This window comes from Macrobrachium nipponense, chromosome 42 (genome assembly GCF_015104395.2).
Source record: "Macrobrachium nipponense isolate FS-2020 chromosome 42, ASM1510439v2, whole genome shotgun sequence".
NCBI lineage: Eukaryota > Metazoa > Arthropoda > Malacostraca > Decapoda > Palaemonidae > Macrobrachium > Macrobrachium nipponense.
In genome coordinates this window covers 52,405,627-52,427,052 of record NC_061103.1, presented here as the reverse complement: position 1 = coordinate 52,427,052, position 21,426 = coordinate 52,405,627, and the positions used below count along the sequence as shown (strand labels likewise).

Sequence of the window (21,426 nt, the reverse complement as noted above, 5' to 3'; positions counted from 1 at the left end):
AGCGGGCGCAGGAGATACCTGGGGAGAAGGAACTACAATTCTACATTTAGAAGGAGCTGGAGAGGAAATACAATCACTCCTTTTACTCGAAGAATTTGATTTCTCACTACGAGAAACAGATCTCCTTACACGATCTTTCTCCAATCTCTCAACGTATTTCATAAAGACCTTCCATTCCTTCTCTGATAAATTCTCACATTCAATGCATCTATTCTCCCAAGTACACATTCTCCCTACATTTCTTACAAACGGTATGAGGGTCGACCGAAGCTTTCGGCAGTCTTACCTTACACCCCTCTTTTACACACACTCTAAACATACTTCCCGAGTCAGACATCTTAAAGAACAATCCAAAGCGAATGCCAAGCTAACGTTTCCGAGTACAATACCAAAATCCAAGATCAGTCAGCAACGAGAATGAAAATTCTAGCAGGGAACCACCAACAATGTTGCCGGTTCGGCTGGCAGAGAAAATCTGGCCCAATTGGGAACGGTTCCTAGCGCTAGCGCCACGGTAACGGGGTGGTGGTTGCCTGAACTACTAATAGGTTACTAGCGATTGCCGCGAGTTTTGAAAATTTCTGCCAGGTGGAACAGAGAATATAGCTATATATATACCTGCCAGGTAAGTGTCATACATTAAACACCCAAGCATTAGCATATTGTCCCAGTCAAGGCCTTGTCACTGGAGTGTGGGAGACAGTGATAGCAAAAGAAAAATCATGGATGTTTTAATTGGGAGATGATCAATCACCTGCCTCATGTTTTGCGCTAGGGAACGACACTGACAATCCCGCTGCTGATACTAATATCGTAATTCAGTGAAGGGACAGAAGAGTGATATGTACTGTCCAATATCCTTTTCAATCCTCCATGCTGAGTCTGCTCATCCAATCAGAAGATGGACGTTAAAATGCATATCTTGATAATTCAAAATTGTTCTTGAGTCCTAAGTAACTCTGTATGGTAAACCTGTATAGGAGGAAGAACAGAAAAGGTAAGTCAGAGTCAATTTGCTTGTGACTCAGGTAAATTCTATGCAGACTGCTAGATTCTGTCTTGCTAAATAATAAAGTAGTATTAATTTGCACTATCAGAAAGATTCCAAGTTTACTAATTGCTAGAGATACCTGACCATATTTCCTCATATTCAATAGCTTTATTCATCTGCTTCTATGAAGAAAGTTTAGTACAAGTCATCATTGAAAAAAATATTCAATTACTACAATATTCATGCCAATGTCCAAGGGATAGAAAAAAACACCATACCTCCAAAAATGCTGTAGATGTAATCATATCCAAAGACCTGCACATATAGTACTTTTATTGTGGCAGGAACTGTTAGAATATCCTGAAAGAAAGAATGAAAAGATCAGTTCAATTTGAAAAGGATGAGAAGATCAGTTCAATTTAAAAGAAAAAATTTGAGAAATGATGAGATGATAATCATGATCCACTGGAGTAAAAATAATCGATCACTGCCTCATAAATTCAGTCTTCTGCCATGCTGGTGAATTTGCCAGGCAAGAGAGAATGCCTGACATGCAATATTTCTCTCTTACCCTCCATTTCAAATGAGGTTTTACTCACTGAGTTATGTGACAATGTTACAAATAATCATAAAAATGGAAGGAATACTATCTCCATTCACAAGTGAAAAACCTAAAGTTCTAACCTTGAAATTTTTCGTTTGAGAAAACCCTAAATAGTTTTACAAGTGCTGATTAATTTCTCTAGATTTTACCTACAGCATTTTTAGCACTGACAGTTAAAAGTGGGTAAATCTGTGAGGATATAGTTCAGGCTAGTCAGTGACCAGGGCTAATTCAGGTGTTCAGGGACTGTATTGCAATATGATATTGTTAGAATACAATAAAGTTTTGTACATACTTACCCGGCAGATATATACTTAGGTTATGTCTCTGACGTCCGACAGAAATTCGAATTTCGCGGCACACGCTGCAGGTAGGTCAGGTGATCTAACCCCCTGCCGCTGGGTGGCAGGAATAGGAACCATTATCGTTCTAGAACCAGATTTTCTCTTCCACCTGTCTCCTGAGGGGAGGTCTGGGGTGGGTGGGCCATTCATCGTATATATCTGCCGGGTAAGTATGTACAAAACTTTATTGTATTCTAACATATCATTTTTGTACATGCAACTTCCCCGGCAGATATATACTTAGCTGATTGACACCCTTGATGGTGGGTAAGAGACAACTATTTACTGAATAGACAGGTAAACAACATACGTTGTAGGTAATAAATAAATAAAACCTTGGTTCCTACTTGTTCAGGCGGAAGATTCCATGGCTAATGCCTAGGAATCTGCTTCGCCTCAAGAGCCTCAGCGAGGATGTGACCTATGGCTAAGAGTTCTTGTGGGTCTGTCGATGGGGTCTTATCCATTTACTCGACAGGGCCTCTTACATGACAATATGCCTATGCCTAGTGGCATAATTAAGGAGCACAACACCGATCCCGATCACCTGATCCTAACACGAGGGTTAGTGCTTAAGTTGAAAAGAGTTATCCCCAAACTCCTTTCAAACAACCCAAAGAAAAAACACGACGTTAAATAAAATTTAAACTCACTAGTTAAGGATCAGTCTGGCTCCCCTATCCCAGCAATGTATCCGCAGACACGTATCAACCAAGAGAGAAGGATCTCTCGTAGGTTATCTTGACATCCTTCGGATATGGGAAGTTCAACACGAAGTTGCATCTCCCGTATGTGTACAGCTAATATTTCCTTATGACATATTGTTAAGGAAAGAACAAGAATTCGGAAAAGCTCGCACTTCATGCGCTTTTAATTCTCAGCTGTTTGAAGGAATCATCAATGCACTTGTCAAGTGCTTAGGAGATCACATTGTCTCAAAGAAGGCCAGGGCACATTCTTTGATATAGATCTCTTCTGGGTGAAGCCTGGAGCCTGGCTAGCGCTTCGTGCCTGGCAGGCGCCTAGCGCCTTTCTAGCGCCTCGCGCCTGGCTGGAGCCTTGCGCCTGAATGGCGCCTAGAGCCTGGCTGGAGCCTCGCGCCTGGCTGGCGCCTGATTGGCTCCTCCCTCCTGGCTAGCGCCCCGCGCCTGGCTGGAGCCTTGCGTCTGGCTGGCGCCCTGCGCCTGGAGCTTGGCAGAAGACTTCATGATTACTGTCTATGATCTGCATGGCTCAAGAGTTTCAGCGAGGTAGGGACCTATGACTGACAAACCCTTCTGGATCATGTCAATGGGGGCTAGCCCGCTTACACGACAGAGCCTTCGCGGATCGTGCCAATGGGGGCTGACCCACTTACATGGCAGAGCCTTACCTGTATCATATCAATGGGGACTAGCCCTCTTACATGACAGAGCTTTAGGTTTCTCTTTACTGGAAGGAGCCTTGCGCCTGGATGGATCCTCAATCCTGACTGGAGCCTAGCCTTGAAGGAGCCTGGCACCTGGATGGTGCCTGGCTGGCTTGCTAGAGCCTGGCTTGGCTCCTAGAGCCTGGCTGGCGCCTCGCGCCTGGCTTGGCTCCTCCGCACTTGCTGGAGGCTTCGAGCTTGGAAGATCTCTAGGCTATCTGCGATGTCCCACATCGGACACTCGTATATCTGTCCGATTTGTTCGCCTCTGGCGCATTTGCGCCAGGTTGGAGGCCCGCTCCTTCTCAGTATCCGACCATGACAGAGTTCCTTGGAACTGTCCTCCTCTGGCGTTTTTCGCCTGTATTGGCATTTGGCGCCTGGCTGGCGCTACATTGTCCGAGATCTGAACAACCACATAGTCTATCAGGAGACTGGAGAAGGGTGGAAGAAATTCTTTCCCTTTGAGCTTTGGCCCCTGGCAAGGGGGGGAGGTGATTGAGTCAGCTACATCAGTAGACAACAGGATATCTAACAATACGAGAGAGAAGAGTCTTCCTCCGAGGAGGATCCTTCGTGAATACTTCCTTTGCTAACGAGATCTCTTCTTACATGTTGATGAGGTTCCTCGTTGCAGGAATCTTCCCTATCCTTGCCCGAAGAAGGGAATGAGTCTGGAAGTTCGAAGGAGACTCGAGCTGAAATTGGGCGGAACCCTGATTTTCTAGCTCTATTGTCCTCCTTTGAATACCTTCTGGGAAGCATTTCGAGCCCTCGTTCTTGCCGCCACCCCGAAGACTCTGTAGGCTAAAACGTGTAAACCATCTCTTCTTCTGTAGATGAAAAAGTAAGTACCCTGCCTTGGGGCAAAACGAAAACTTCTATCTGAAAGCGTTGCGTCAGGAATAGAGGGTTTTAGTTCTTTTTGCCAGACATACTATGCTGGCAAGAACCCATTGCCGAGTCTCCATTGAATCTGATGCGAGATTCCAATGCACAAAAAATTCACTTGTCTTCTTGGTCGTTTAGGGCTAAGAGAAACAAAGAATTCCTTCATAAACTTTCTCAAAGAAGTTTGATGAGGAGCAGTTCCATTTTGTCGGAACACGGAATCTGTGGCCACAAAAAGATCCCATTCGAAAGTACATGATATCCTACTCTTGTCGTATTGCGGTATCGTATAAGATCCCGAAGATCTTAATCTTCTGCTATCTCTAATTCCCCTTTGTAGAGACAGAGTATAGCCTTTTACTGCGTTCTTTGATAGCAGATATATATCTAGGTGATTCTTCCCTGAAAGTGAAGAAAGAACCTCGCACGTGTTCACAGAGGTCTCGGAAGAGGACAGTTTCCTCATTCCATCTAGCACGATCTGCAGCAATTCTATGTCTTAGCCATGACTATTGTCATTTACCTTGAAAAATCCTCTCATTCATGTCCACTTCTGGTCAGTCTGCACGCGGACAGACCTCAGAGTGGAGAGGTTTTCAGGTCTATTTCTAATAGATTCTGATAGGAATATCCAGATACTCTTAGAAAAAGCCTTACGAAACATGCTGTGAGAAGACGTGACTTCTGTGAATCCAACCCTCTCTAGGCCAAAATGAGGCATTCATCCTCTCTTCCTTTGACGCCCATTTATCTTAATATCTGTTAAGAATTTATAACTAAGGGAAAAAAAGACTAAAGTTTATTCCCCTTCTTTAAATTAAAGATGTCGTATATTGCTACCTCTCTTGGTTCGAGGGAAAAGGAAGCAGTTATATAGGAAGCCTGTTCGTCTTCTACCTTGCGAAGAGATCTATGAAGAAGACTTTCCGCAGGTTCTCAAAACTCTTTTCAATAAATGTTAGACATACGTTAACAGTTATTATCTTCGATCGAGAAGGTTCTCACGGACATGCAAAACTTTGCATCGAACCTCTTAAGGATCGTTACGTTCCGTGTCTGTTCCCAAATAGGTTCTCTTTTGTTAACGCGAACAGGGGCGAAAAAAAGAGATTCTCGATGCTCTTTGCGATATGAGAGAGTCGTGGAATTGGCCTAAGTGATTAAAATAAATCATTTCATCATTCCTTGTAAGCGACCCCTTTCCGATTAAATGGGTAACGAAATCAGGAACGAATCTTGCCGTTACCGAGCCTCCGAGAGGCTACTGGTTTGTTTGTTTGTATGGTGTTTTTACGTGACTTCCGAACCACGTCGAGAGTGAACTTCTATCACCAGAAATCACATCTCTCACTCCTCAATGGAATGGCCGAGAATCGAACCCAACCCGCGACCACCGAGGTGAGAAGCAAACACCAAACCAACCACTACTGGACTCTTAGGTTAATAAACTCGCTAAAACGAGAAAATATCTTGGATGGTACTTCTGGCGCATTGCGCCAGGCTGGCGCTTCTGGCGCAATTTGCGCCAGGCTGGGGCTTCTGACGCTTTGCGCCAGGCTGGCGCTTCTGACGCTTTGCACCAGGCTGGCGCTTCCTTCTAGTTCTTTTAAGGTTATGTGCCAGAACATCTGTGCCTTTATGGTACCGACATCCTTCACCGTGTTAATTCCGTTCTTAGTAGGAAAAAACTTTTATATACGTAGTATAGTCCATTCAGGGAAACAACTTCTGCCACTAAGAGAATGTTTCCCATCCGACTCACCCATCTTCTCTTGAGCAATATCCGATTCTAAAAAGGTTGTGTGCGTTTCTCGAAAGGATGAGAGAATTATATTATATCGTGCTCTGCCGTACTAGAATCCTTTATAATACTGTCACATTGTGGTAACAGCATTAACTAGGAAAACCTTTGTAAGGTACTGGGAAAAACTGTACAGGGGGTCCTCGAGTTACGACGTAGATCCGCTTCTTCTTAACGATGCAGATCGTGAACACGATTTTTTCCAGCGTAAGTCGGAACATTGAAAATACCGCATGATTTAATTTGTCAATACCTATCAATAACAACAGAAGAACAATTCCTTACCTTTATTAGTTTGATTGGCTTGCACACTGGAGAGGAAGCTGCGGTGCTGGAGAGACTGGGGGAGGTTAGTGAAGAGAAAAAGAACCTCCAGAAGTTGCTGAATCACCATAAGGCTGACTGGGATACGCCGTTGATTTTGGTCTTCCAACCAAAGCACCAATAACCTTTCCATTTCAATTATTAGACCACTACGCTGCTCAGTTATCACTGTCGCTTTCATAGGAGCAGATCCTTTCACATGTTCAACGATGCGCTCTTTATCTTTGATAATGGTAGAAACAACGGTCGAACGGCTAAGGCCAAGCGAGCGGCCAATGTTTGTTGGCGTTTCTCCCTTCTTCTCGGATCGCTTTATAATGTCCACTTTAATTAATTTCCATGGTGATGGCCTTTCTTTTCTTCGATGCACTACCATCAGAAGAGTCCGCCTTGCGCTTGGGAGCCATAACAAAGAGCAAAAAGTTACAAAAACGATACAACACGAGGGAGAGAGAGGCAGTGTAAACAACCAAAATGGCGTATGGGCGAGGACTGAGCGTAGCGAAGCGACGCCGTCCTCTCCCCCACAAAGCGTATTCTTCCGCCGTGCGCCTGGAACTAGTTCGCGTTTGTTTACGTTGCTTACGACGCTAAACCGCGTAAGACGGAACGACGCAAAATATTATTTTTTATATTTTTATGGGGGCGCGTTCGTAACCACGAAACATCGTAAGTCGAGACCAGCGTAACCCGAGGACTTACTGTAGTTAACCTTGGTATGTGCATAAGACTTGACCATACCGTAGTCTTAAAGTGAATTCTCTTCTACTACATTCATCTTCTCACTAAGCATGTACTCTAATAAGCCATGCTTTCGTAAGCATGAGAGCATCATATAATATAGAGTTCCGCTGCGTTAGAATCCTTTAATAATGTTACCTACGGTAAACAGCATTGAAATGTTGTAATATCTTTCTTATTGAAAGCTTCTTAGCAAAAGGCAGACAATATTTTATTTATGTTTGCTTAACTATCCCCTCAATCCGAGGCTAAAACCGCGATTGTAGGGGAGAGACAGGGTTAGTTATTCCATCCCGCAGGAGAGAGACATGTAACCAACCACTCATGACCGCACCTACATGTTACTGCGTTGGTCTCTAAGGAGTAAGGCGCGACAGCAGTCTCCGTTAGCCGTCTGGCCTTACTCTTCCAGAGTTGCCAGCTACTCCATTAAATAAAGGAATCTTATAAAATTATTATAAAACTTCAGGAAGTTCTTATTAATGCATATTTAAGCGAAACAAGACTTCGATAAATCTAGAAGCTAAGTAGGTGTTGTCTTAACAATCCCTTTAAGCATAGTCCTTCCTAGGAAATTCCTGGAAGGATACTGGTAATGAGTTGCTCTGCAAAGAGTAACTACGGTATGTGTGATTTGCCGTATCGTATTCTCATACAGCAGATACTCTACTACTTTTTTTCCCTGCCGAGGCAGATAGAGAAAGGAAAAATTTTTACTGTCTTCGTTCTTTTCGTTAATAGAACTATAGAAAGATTATATATATCTCCTTAAGGAAGGAAGTTAATCCAGGAACTCTTTAAATCTTCGTGATTTCCTCATAAATCGCGGAAGAGACAGAATTCCTGTCATAACTGTAGGGTTTACGGAAGGAAGTAGATATTCCTTATCCGCCATCATACCCAAACGTCGATGAGATTCTTATAAGAAAAACTCCCAAAGCTCTTGCCTCTTCAATAACGAGGGAAGAGCATGAATGAAGGAGAGAGTCCGCATTGAGAGGAAACTGCCAAACACAGGAGTCTTCTGAATAATGAAAAAAATGGCTTCTCTTAGTATCAGAATCCTTCTGACAAACGCGACGGCCGCCTGTGCGACATCTTGCACCTTTGCCAGTGGAAAGTTGCTCAAGTTAAAAACTCAAAGAGGAGCCTCGCGACTGACCTCTCTCTCATAAGAAGATTTGGAATATTCTGGCGCCTGGCTCCTTGCGCCTAGCGCCTGGATAGTTCCACGCGCCTGGGAATGTCCTGTACGCTAGAAAGGAGACTCGCTCCTGGAACGTTCCGCTTGCGTGGAAGGTCCCGTGCGCCCTGATAGTCCGAGCGCCTACTAGACCCCTTTTATTTTAGAAAGAGCCTCTTGCCCAAGGAAACGTTCAATGAAGGATCGTTCTGATTGCCACTGTACTATAAGGCTCCTTGCTCTAGCCGTCTGTTTTTCTGGCGCAATTGGCGCCAGGCTGGCGCTTCGTCTCTTTGAAGGCGCCTTGCGCCAAGAAAAAATTTCTAGAACGCTGCTCGCGTTTGGTTGTAGGAACGCGGCTCGCGCTAGTCTGTTTTCTGGAACGCGGCTCGCTGCTGGCTGTTGGAACGTGGCTCACGCTAGCTTGCTGGAACGCGGCTTCCTAAGTTCCTGGCTGGCTCTTGCTCAGTGTTCTCTAGTTTTCAGAGAACGCGCTAGATCATCAAAACATATACATTCTTCGTCTTTTTCGGATGTAAGATGAAGAGACGCACTTTTTTAAGGATGCCTTTTCAATGGCTATCTTGGCAGTCTGGGACGCTCTACAGAACCTGCCGAGGGGACGCCTGACCGGTGGGGATTCTCTGAAACCTCCTTACGGCTTTCGACATTCCTTCTCCCCTGGGCTTGGGAGCTTGAAAGAGGTCTAGGCCTGAGAGCGAGACAGAGCCGATCAGACGCACCCTCCACTGCAATGGGGAACACTAGTAATCACTTCTTACCTTTTAATAGCTCGCATTTGAGCCACAATCCTTGTCTTCAAATTGCAATTATGAATTTGAAGTTTCTGCAAAGTAAGGTGATGAGGATGCAAACACTACTAGTACTGTTAATACTCTAATTGCTCGTTAGTACGAGTTTCCAAAAAACTTTTAAAAAGAAACGTATCTAGTTACATGCTGAACTCCCTAAAGTAGGAAGTCAGTATATTTCCTCAATCAAGCTCTAACACTTATTACACGTATTAATGAATAAATATTAATATTTCCCTTTCTTGCAAACTAGTGAGTGTCTACCGAAAATTTCGGTAGTTACACGTCATATATTCTTCGAAATTTTCGAAGCCAAATTCATTAAAAAGTTAATAAAAGCGTATGCCGAACCAAAGACCCAGTACTTCCCTGCAAAAGACAGCCCAGAAGATCGATGGCGATGAAAAACGAAAATCAAGTCAGGAGGTAGCAACAACATATGTTGACACTACCGCGACAGAGAAAATCTGATTCTAGAACGGGAATGGTTCCTATTCCTGCCACCCAGCGGCAGGGGGGTAGATCACCTGACCTACCTGCAGCGTGTGCCGCGAAATTCGAATTTCTGTCGGACGTCAGAAGACATAAGCTAAGTATATCTGCCGGGGAAGTTGCATGTACAAAAATTATGATTTATGGCAAAACTTTCCCCAGGAGAGGGAGGTACAAGTAGCATCTGCCAGGCAATTGTCCGATTGCCTAAAGAAGCAACAGGAATGAGATTGAAAGTTATGTACTACCTTTGAATATATTTTGATTCTCTGTCTCTCTCCCTCTCCAAGCATATTTTCTTTACCTAGAAAATTCATTAAACCAACAGTCATCAAAAACATAAAATGGTTAAAAGATAGCCACATTCCTCCTTTAAACCCCACTTTAGAGTCCAGAGCGTGCAATTCGCTCGTCCTCTTGGCCGTCACGAGAGACAACAGGAATAAACATTTCCTAGTAATGTCCCGGAAGGAAGCAAGATGTAGAGGTTCGAATATGTCCGAGGCAATGAATTTCAGGACCACGTCCAGATTCCAGCTAGGTGTTCTCGGAGTCCTTGATTTCGAAGTCTCGAAAGACCGAATCAAATCGTGGAGATCCTTGTTCTCTGCAATCTCCAGCCCTCGATTTCTGAATACTGAAGACAGCATACTCCGTATCCCTTGATGGTAGACACAGAAAAGTGCGATTCCTCTCTAAGAAAAAGGAGGAAATCGGCAATGTTAATTATAGAGGTACTGGAGGAGGACAGCTTCTTTGTCTTACACCATATCCTAAAGACTTCCCACTTCGATTGGTATACTCGTCTCGTTGAAGATCTGCGGGCGGGCTCTAGCGATAGCGCTTGCAGCTTTGCGAGAAAATCCCCTCGCTCTGACGAGTCTTTCGATAGTCGAAAGGCAGTCAGAGCGAGACCGGGGAGGTTGTGATGAAACCTCTCGAAGTGGGGTTGTCTGAGTAGATCTGTTCTGCTTGCCAGAGACCTGGGGAAGTCCACTATCCACTCCAGTACCTCCGTGAACCATTCTTGGGCTGGCCAAAATGGGGCTATGAGGGTCAACTTCATGCCCTTTGAAGCCACGAATTTCCTGAGTACTTCCCCCAGGATCTTGAATGGGGAAAGGCGTAGGCGTCTAGGCCCGACCCACCAATCTAGGAGAAACGCGTCGATTGCAAAGGCTCTTGGATCTTCTACTAGAGAACAAAAGATCTCTACTCTTTTGGAGAGGAACGTAGCAAATAGGTCTATGTGAGGCCTCCCCTACAGGGACCACAGACTTCGACACACTTCTGCGTGTAGAGTCCACTCTGTGGGGAGGACCTGATTCCTCCTGCTTAGCCTGTCTGCTCTCACATTTCGTATCCCTTGTACAAATCTTGTGAGGAGAGTTATACCTCTTTCCTCTGTCCAGGTTAACAGATCTCTGTTAGCTGATAGAGGGAGAATGAATGAGTCCCTCCTTGTTTGCGGATGTAAGCCAGAGCCGTGGTGTTGTCCGAGTTTATCTGAACCACCCCGCCTCTGACTACCTCCTCGAAGAATCTTAAGGCCAGGTGTATGGCTACTAGTTCCTTGCAATTGATATGCCAGGACACCTGTTCCTTTGTCCAGGTGCCCGACACCTCCCTTGCTCCTAGCGTCGCTCCCCATCCCGACTCCGAAGCGTCGGAAAATAACACTTGGTTGGGGTTCTGCAATGCAAGTGACACACCTTCGTTCTTCTTTAGAGGAAGGATCCAACACTTTAAGTGATTCTTCACCTCCTGTGGAATCGGAAAAGAGTCTGAGAGTTGCCCCGTCTTCCAACTCCAAACCTTTTTCAGGAAAAACTGAAGAGGGCGAAGGTGAAGCCTCCCCAGAGTGAAGAAACTTTTTCTAGCGAGGACAGAGTCCCTAACAGGCTCAAATACTCCCTCGCTGAACTGTGTTCTCTCTCTAAGAAGCCTCGAGATTCTTGACAAGCCTCGAGTGATTCTCTCTTTGCGAAGGAAATACCCGAAAACCCCGAGAATCCATCGAATCCCCAGATAGACCAAGTTCTGGCTGGGGATCAGTTTGCGACTTCTCGAGGTTTACGAGTAATCCCAGAGACTGTATCATCTTTCGTGTTATCATCAGGTCCTCCAAGCACTGGTTCTCCGACTTGGCCCTGATCAGCCAGTCGTCTAAGTAGAGGAGATGTTTATCCCTCTAGATAAAGCCATTTTGCTACATTCGCCATCAGGTTGGTGAAGACCTGCGGAGCTGTAGACAGGCCGAAACACAGAGCCCTGAATTGAAAAATCTTGCCCCCTATCATAAACCGAAGATATTTCTTTGACGAGTGGTGAATGGGAACGTGGAAATATGCGTCTTGTAAGTCCAGAGAGACCATCCAATCTCCTGGACGTAGGGCTGACATCACCGAGGAGGACGTTTCCATTCGGAACTTCTTCTTCTGTACAAATCGGTTCAGCGCGCTTACGTCCAGTACCGGTCTCCACCCCCCCCCGATGCCTTTGGTACTAGGAAAAGGAGATTGTAAAATCCCAGGGAGAGTGGATCCTGTACAAGTTCGATGGCCTCCTTTTCCCACATTTGATCCACCATTTGAAGGAGCGTATTTTTCATTACAGGGTCTCTGTATCTCGCTGACAGTTCCAGAGGAGTAGAGGTTAGGGAGGACTGTCTTCGAAGGGGATGATGTATCCCTTCTTTAGAACTGAAACCGACCAAGAGTCAGCTCCTCTCTGCGCCCAGGCTCCTGCAAAGTTCAGGAGTCTGGCGCCTACTGGTGCTTGGAGGATAATCAAGTCTTTTCCTTTCTTGAAGGGCCTGAAGGAAGACCTTCCTCTCTTATCAGAGCTCTTCTTTCTGGAAGGGGGACGAGCCGTTGCACCTCCACAAAAGGGCTGCTGAGGAGGACGAGAGTCCTTCTTACTCGTAGAAACTACAGGGCGACTCTTCTTCGTAGTCTGTACAAGGAGGTCTTGTGTCGCCTTTCTCAGTTAGTGAGCGAGATATATCTTTCACCAACTGAGAAGGAAACAGCATGATCTGACAGAGGGCGGGCGAAACAATAACGCGGTTCTCTTGAACTAGGAGAAAAACAGCTTTTGACAAAGGGATCCATACACCGATCTCTTTTTCAGCAAACCAGCTCCAAATAGGGAAGAAACCTCTCCCGAACCGTCTTGTACCGCCTTGTCCATGCATGCAGGACGCTATGGAGAACTCTGGGTTACTAAGAAACTCCGAGTCCTGAGACTTCTTAGCAAGAACTCCGAGAGACCAGTCCAGAAATTGAACACTTCTAATATGATGAATAATCCTTTAAGAAAGTGGTTCAATTCTGAAATGCTCCATGTCGATCTGGCCGACCCTAAAGAGTGTCGTCTGGAGGCATCAACCAGATTAGAGAAGTCCGCGTCTGCCGATGCAGGGAGAGAAAGACCCATAGTCTCTCCTGTCCCGTACCAAGGAGTTTCTTAGTGCCCATCCATGAGTCTAGAGACTGGAGGGCCTTCTTCATAGAAATTGCTGGTTTCATCTTCAGAAAAGCAGAGGACTTTACTGTAGTAGTACTTGAAAAGAGCGAACGAGGAGAAGGAGGAGCGGCTGGGCTAAGAGAGTCTCCATACTCTTGAAGTAATAAGGAGGCTAATGTCTTATAGTTAGAGAGTCCCTCATTTGTAGGGAGCTCGTCTTCTGACACTTCTTCTAAAACTCGATCTGAAGAGGGAGAACGTTCTCGTTTGGAGGAAGAGTCTTTCCAAGACCTCCTACGATCTGAAGGAGAGGTGCTTCTGTCTGGGGAAGAGTCACCAATTTCGGATACGAGTCTAGTCGAATCTTGCCTCTTGGTTGACTTCCGACTCCTGACTCCTGGCTCCTGGCTCCTGACTCCTGACTCCTGACTCCTGACTCCTGACTCCTGCCTCCTGCCTCCTGAACTCCTGCCTCCTGACCTCCTACTCCTGACTCCTGACTCCTGACTCCTGACTCCTGACTCCTTGACTCCTGACTCCTGACTCCTGGCTCCTGGCTCCTGGACCTCCTGGCTCCTGGCTCCTGGTCTCCTGACTCCTGCCTCCTGGGTGACTTCCTCACTCCTGGCTCTTGGCTCCTGCCTCCTGGGTGACTCCTCACTCCTGGCTGGCGCCACATGCCTGATCGGCTCCTCGCACCTGGTAGGAGTCTTGCGCTTGGTTGACTCCTCACTCCTGTTAGGAGTCACGCATTTAGCTGACTCCTGTCTGACTGACTCCTCACTCCTGGAAGGTGCCGCACGTCTGAACGACTCTTCACTCCTAGCAGGAGCCTTACGTTTGGTTGGCTCCTCACTCTTGTTAGGAGCCTCACTCCTGATAGGAGCCTCGCTCCTGGCGGCAGGGACCTCCATACGTCTGGAGGACCCTCTTGATGGAAGGGAAGTATCTTTCCTTCGAGGAGGTTCCTTTGAAAGCACTCCCACCAACGACGATATCTGCTCTTGCATAGATAGGAGGAATCTCTTAGTAGCCTCCTCTTTATCCTCTTCGGGAGGAGGAGAAGGAGGAGGGGAGGAGTCCATGGGCTCCACTCCAACTACGGGTGACAATAGGGCTCTGTTTGCCCTCTTAACATCCGAAGGAGACTCCTCAGGGAAGCGTTCCGGGCTCGAGTCAAGAGTCGGCGCCTTCCAACTCCTCTTCAATGGTCGCGAGCAATCAGAATCCCTCCAATCGCGTCTAGGAGACGAAGATCCCGACGATGAGAAACACTCACGCAGGACGCTTTTGCAATAGCGATCCCTGGCAGTCTAGGGTGTCACAGAGCCTGCCGAAGGGACACCTGATCGGTGGGGAATCTCCACAACCTCCTTACGGTTTTTGACATTCCTTCTCCTCTGGGCATAGGAGCTTGGAAGAGGTCTAGACCTGGGAGCGTTGTGGAGCCGACCAGATGCCCCCTCCACTACACTGGGGACACTCACATCACTGTCCATTGTACAATCACTAGCCTTACCTTGCAGAGCAGCCATTTTGTTTTCCATGATCTTGAAGGCTGCTTTTAGATCCGCAAGGTCTTTTGCCGAATCTACAGGATCTGCAATAGGTGAAGAGGCTGAAAAGGAAGGAGAAGTAGCAATTCTTACAAGAGGGGAAGATCCCAAACTAGAGGAAGCTTTCCTCACTCTCTCTCTCTCTAACTTCTTCAAATAAGTAGTTAGATTCTTCCACTCTCTCTCACTCAAATTCTCACATTCCTTACAAGTATTAGTAAAAGAACATTCATACTCTCTGCAACCCTTACATACGGTGTGAGGATCTACCGAAGCTTTCGGCAACCTCACCTTACAGCCTACATTCACACAATATCTCATCACCATTCCGGCGTCAGACATTCTAAGAAAAATCCAAAGCAAGTCCACAAAAACAGTCCACAAAAGCGTATGCCAATCCAACAATCCAGATACGTCACCAAAAGTCAGTCAAGAAGATCAATTGTCGATGAAAAAAGAAAATCCAGTCAAGAGGAACCAACAACAATGTTGATGGTCCGGGCGACAGAAGAAATCTGATTAGAAAACGGGAATGGTTCCTAGTCCTGCCACCCAGGCCAGGGCGGTAGATCACCTGACCTACCGGTAGCGTGTGCCGCGAAATTTGAATTTCTGTCGGGGACGACGGAGTCTATAGCTAAGTATATATCTGGCAGGGAAGTTGAATGTATAAAATAACAAATTAATAAATAAAAATGTAAGTGAAATATTAAAACCCAGTTCTGATTCGGCACGAAAAAAATTATGTCTCTTACCATCTAGCATTAACTAGCCATATGATGATAATCGTATAAAATTTGAAACGTTAAGCTGCTCTGTCCAGAAGTGAAACCCATAAACCTGAAAAGCAAGATATGTTGTTAGTACACTGTTAGTAAGCTAAATCACACTTGAGCCCTACCACTGAATTGTGTTGGGTTCTTTAACCAACCAACCTCCTACTTAAAGAAGATAGACTTTTGTTAGCAAGTGATAACAGAAGTAAATCATAACATTTTATTTAACACAATAGTAATTAGGATCAATTTAACACAAAAGAGGGTATGCAAATGACATAAACAATTTTCATGCTACATCTAAGCAAAACTGGTATATAGGTGCTGAATAACGAGCCCGTCTTGGCCCATCCACTAAAGCTGTGAGCTGTGATCTGGTGTAGGTTGCAAGAGTGGTGCCGCAGACCCACAGGAATCGTAGACAACTTGCACACAGAAGCTCGAACTGTGATATACTGCACCCAAAATGGTCACTGGAACAAAATACAGCCCTCCCATAATCGGTCCATTCGTAGTGTTGGGTCCTTATATGTTGAGGGATATATTAAGAAAATACCACACAGGTAACAATACCACACAGGTAATAGAACAACAGAACCACACAGGTAACAAAGTTTTCCCAAGATCACGAAGCATGGGAGCACCAAAAATCACGTAGCGTTGATCACAGAATGACCCCGACCACTCGGTTCCAGTGTCGAAGACGCCTCAAGAACCTGGCTGCCTAATACACTTAACGAGCCCAGTGACCACCGACATGGTAGTTACAAACTTGAAATGTATTCAGCGATATAATTGGAACATTATACACCAATTATAATATTAAATGTGACAATAACTCCCTTCCTGAGACAAAATAAGATTTTGAGGTACATTACAAGGAAAACTATACAAAAAAGAACTTGGAATGTACTAACATTCGTACAGTAATGTGACAGCTCAGAAAATCAGCTTCCACGTTTTCTGACCCCTTGATAACCTCCACTCTGAAATTATATGACTGTAGAAAAAGAGACCATCCCATTAATCTACCATTGGAAACCTTTGCCTTTTGAAGATGCACCAAAGGCTGATGATCTTTCTCTATTATAAAAAATCTGCCATACAAGTAAGCTTGAAAGACCAAGACATTCTTTCTCTATGACTGCATACCTCTGTTCACGGTCCATCAGCTTACGACTTGCATAGGCAATAGGATATTTCTCCCATCATGCGCCTGCATTAAAACAGCACCAACCCCACTGTTGGAGGCAACTGTCCTTAGAATAAATGGTTTGGATAAATCTGGAAGCCTAAGAATACGACTACAAAGTAACATAGATTTCAAAAGTTTTGAATGCATTGTCATGTTCTTGTTTCCATTTTAACTTATTTGGAAATCCTTTCTTTATCAAGTTAGTTAATGGAGCTGCTAAAGATGCAATGTTCAGCACAAATTTCCTGTAATAGCCAATTAACCCTATGGACGACCTGACCTGTTTCTTTGTTTCTGGTCTTGGCACTTCTTGAATAGCCTTCAATTTGTTATTTGTAGGTTCAACAGTACCATTACCAATCATGTGTCCTAAATACACTAACTGTGTTTGAGCAACTTCACACTTTGACGACCTAGAAACTGCAATTTGCAAGAAGGTTGGGCATTTAACTAAAATCTGTTGGTTCAATAATAAGAAAACCAATAAGGAAGTAGCAGAAATGAGTAACAGTCGCCCTAATCCAAATAGCTCTACAAGCCAGTGTCAATTAACCCCTTCACAGAAGAAAAAAAATAATTCCCTTCAAGATGATAGAAGAGCAAAAGAAGAAATAGCTAGTATGGAAAAAGAAGGTTCATCTGCATTTTCCTACATAAATAGCAGAGTAGTATTCTCCATGAAGAAGAAGTAAACAGAAAGGATTTGCCTATTGTGAAGATTCCAATAAGGAAAGATATGTACTGTACTTATAGATTAAGGCAGTGCAGTGAATATAATAGATAAATCAATTTTAACTAGATATGTATGCATTTCAGAAACTCTGATTCAGAGTCAAAATAAAGTCATAAAGGGAATAGCAGGTAAACAAATTAGAAGTCTAGGCAAGGTGAACTTGGAAATAGACATTTTGTCACACAAATTTGTCAAAAGTTTTCTAGTTCTAGAAGACAGATTTTTTCCCACACAAGTATTAATCTCATTTAATTTAATGAGATGTAGAATAATACTTGACAGCAGTGAAAGAAAGATTAACCTGAAACAGGATAATCATAAGAGCGTATGTTTTGCGCTTGATGAAGAAAAGTCTCACCCAAATCTGATCAATTTGTCTGAGACAGTTTTGACAAGCGAGATTGCCATACAAGAAAGGAAAGATAAAATAGAAACAGATAGAAAAAAGGAATTCCCACCATTACAGAATACAGCATCAATGAAATGTGCACGTATAGATGATATATACTTAGATTCAAGTAATTACTCAGATATAAATAATGGTGATCACCGAAACTGAATATAACGAAAATCAAGATGCTTATATACATATCTATACAGATACATGTACTCATAACTGTAGCAATGTAGTAATGAGTTACAAGAATGAAGGGAAAATACTAAATGAAGTATTGCTAATAGATAAAATAAAGAAATCAGATATAAATAGCATAATAGAAGTAACAGAAGAAACCACTGAAAATGCAGACCTTTGTTATTTTTCAGACATAGAAGATGAAGAGATATGTTGCATTAGCATAACTGAGGATAATAAAGTACAATTTATACTCAATAGAGCAGTAACTTTAAATTCAAGATGCTTCACAAAAAAGGGATTTTGACGTAGGAAAAATCTATTTCTGGGCGAGGAAGTGTGTCCTCTTTAGCACTATTTCTAGTAAAATATTGCTATGATACCAGAGAACTGCTAAATTGGACATGTCAGAAGTCTCTGACTCGCTCACCTAAATAAAAGGTGTCGGTATAGAACTGGGGCGAGTGTTAAACACTACCACAGCAACCCCTCCAATTAGCCTTTTCCTCATCAAAAGACCCTGAAAACGGGGAGCCGACCTATAGGTCACACCCAGCTACCCTGTTGAAGGGGACTGCGGCGTCATTCTTATCGATAGCCTCCCAGCGTTGCACGCTTTTTATAACTATCTGTTCTTTTTATTGGTTTCTTTATTCTTTTTCGTTATGGATCGTCAATCTGCCTCTTCACCCAAGTTAAGTCACTGGGTTCGGCCCTTTTTCCCTTTTTCTGTATTTAGGGAGTGATTTTGCCTTTCGTTTTGCCTTTATTTAGGATTTTGTTAGGCGTCTCCTCCCGTAGCGAGCGGTAGTGAGCCGCCATTACGTCGTTCCCTTGTTTTGTACTAATTTCGAGCGGGCTTCTTTCAGTACCTATATATTTATATTTATATACTCGTAACTTATGATATTTCAGTATATATTTTCAGTATATATTTTATTATGTCTTGGGTGGCAGTTGCTTTGTCGATCTTGTTTGATCTACGTTTATTATTTTCATGATTTCCTGTTTTTCAAGGGGTCGGCGTTCATGCACGTTTCTTTGTTTCGTGCTTCGATGTTTATCTACCGTTCCCCCCTCCCCCCTTTCCCCCTTTTATTTTAGTTTGGTATTTTCCATTCAAGAATTCCCCCTTTTTCTTTTCGTCAGCTTCCGTTTGTTTTTCGTTTTGTCGGGTAAGCAAGTAATTTTTCCTTGTTGCGCCCACTCTCATCGAGTGGCCTCCATTGCGTTTTATATTTTTCGCCCCTTATTTTCATTACCCCTGTTAAAGCATGTTTTTTTCCCTTAGCTTTAAGTAATTGATTTTATTTTGTCTATGTATATTTGGGTGTTCGGTCGGCAGCTAGCCTTCATAGGCTTTGCCTGCGTTTTCCTCGTGATCCTTTATTCGCGGGGAATCGCTGGTCACGTGATCGTCCCCCCTTCAGCCCTCCCTCCCTCCCCCTCTCGTGGGACTCCCCGTAGTTGGGTGCCGCTCTCGTTGTTTGTCGCTGACGGCCGGTCCACCAGCGGAGGGGGAGGTGTAGTGGTCTCCCAGGACCTTGGTGGGGAGTGTCGCTTCTTAGCCGACCGCCTCCGGAGTTGTTAGTCGCACTGCGTTTCAGCCTCGGCTTCCGTGGATTGTTGCGCTCTGCTTCTTTCACTTCCGGAGCTTACATCCACCCGCCTAAAACATTCCCTCTCGCATAAGGCGGGTTTAGATTCTGGCCTCTCCCGGAGTCATTGAGGGTTATGTTTACGGAAGTTACTCTTCCGTAGGCGGAGATAGTATATTTGTTATTTTAGTTTTTATTATTATCATTATTTTTATCTTTATTTTTATTTTTATTTTTATTTTCTTGCCACGGAATTTGCGAGTTCATGTGGCCGTCCCGGGTTACTTCGTGTACCCCCCTCTCCGGGTCATACAGCTCCGGGTATACAACTCGGGTGGTTTTTTTTTCCTTACACAGTCCCCGGGACGTTAACATATGAATATATATACCCTTTCTTTTCTTTATAGCCCGGAATGCTCCGGCACACAAAAAATAAAAAAAAATAAAAACAAAAGAAAAGAAATATATTCATTATCCTATTAAGTGTGTGCAATTGTTCTTATATATTATTGCACTTACAGGGCCTCTCAGTGTCTGGTTGCCGGCTGCTGTAGTGCTGCTCTGCAAGATCCGTGCGGCCATGCACGTTTTGTCGGGGCCCAACGCCCCCTTGTGCAGTGCTGCTTCTGATTCCGTGGTCTGGCATCATGAAAACTGTTTTGCCTGCTACGACTTGGTACATCAGGCTACCTCTTCGGTAAGTTACCGCACTGCTGGTTCTATGTTTATTGTAAAAAAAAAAAAAAAAAAAAAACAAATATTGAAATGAGATAAAATAATGATCAATTAAAATTTCTTTAAATTAAATTACATTGATTAATCAATAATTATAGAATAATGTTCAAGGAATTTACTTGGTATTGACACATTCCTTGCATTACAGGCTGAGCAGTCTATTAAGGATGCTGCACTCTCCGCCCTCAAGATCTGGGTTGGAGGGTTTGGACGGAACGTAGGGAAGGCTAAGCCGTATATTCTGTCCGAGATATGGCGACTTTGCTCTTCCCAGCCGGAAAATCTGCCGGATACGTCGATCCAAAAGTAGCGGCACCGATTATCAAATCAATCCAAGACTCAGTCTTTGAACAGCAAGAGGCGGAATTGCCGGACCTTGGACTAGAGGAAGTCTCACTTGAAGTGGTTGAGGATTTGCCGTTACACTAGCACGGGTACAGGTAACAGTTGTTAATGAGGCTAGCTTAGTTAGTCACCGGGATCTTTCCTTGAGTGACTCTGATTCTTCCTCTCCTTCTACTTCCAATTCCTTCATGGGTTTCACAGGAGGTTTGCCCCCTCCCAGGTTGCACTCCTTCTCTGTGATTCCTAAACTAAAGAAATAACCTGCGGGTAAAACCTTGCTTAAAGGCAGATCAGAGACGAATGCCAAGGCCTGGGCAGTCACCAAGAGGTTCATACACATATTAAAACTAAAATAAAGTCGCTTTCCAAACCTTCAATCCAAGGTCTCAAGGAGGGAATTCTTCCTATTGCCCTACCCAGTTCCCCATTCCATTAACTTCTAGGGACCGGATACCTCATAAGGTACCGCAAGAGGGACAGGATGATTCTCCTTCCGTTGACCAAGACCAGTTCAACACAAATATTCTAAATCAGGTCAGTAGCCTTGGTAGCTTACTCAGCTCAGTTGCAGCAAGGTTTGAAGAAGTGTTTAGCAGGTTAGGTGCTCAGGACTCCCTGATTGCAGGTCTCAGACAGGAGTCGGCAGTTTCGGCCCCTTCTAGTAGCTTGATGCAAGCTCAGAGCATGCCTGACGGGTCCACGCTCCCTCCTTTTCCACCCCGGTAATCCCTGGAGGGTGGCTAACTTCGCTCCGTTTGTCAATGGGATGTTGACTATAGAAGGTTGCGGCACACGTAGGCTCGAGAATTTCGAGTTTTTCCCCGAAGGTTTACAGCCTCCATTTATAGGCTATGT

At 44.4% G+C, this 21,426-nt stretch overlaps 1 protein-coding gene and 1 long non-coding RNA gene across 2 annotated transcripts in view; both read right to left on the bottom strand.

The window, feature by feature from the left end:
* Window positions 1-207: 207 nt before the first annotated feature.
* Window positions 208-16,478, bottom strand: LOC135213463 (uncharacterized). Its single transcript, XR_010314138.1, has 3 exons — window positions 15,371-16,478; window positions 1,270-1,351; window positions 208-972 (listed from the first exon to the last, which is right to left on the bottom strand). It is a non-coding gene; the product is annotated as an uncharacterized LOC135213463 (long non-coding RNA).
* Window positions 16,479-16,695: 217 nt separating this feature from the next.
* LOC135213387 (uncharacterized) overlaps window positions 16,696-21,426 on the bottom strand; it is an 81,470-nt gene continuing 76,739 nt past the window's right edge. Inside the window, exon 2 of the mRNA XM_064247364.1 lies at window positions 16,696-17,006. Within this exon, the coding sequence (XP_064103434.1) occupies window positions 16,696-17,006 (311 nt within the window). The remainder of the gene's footprint in view (window positions 17,007-21,426) is intronic.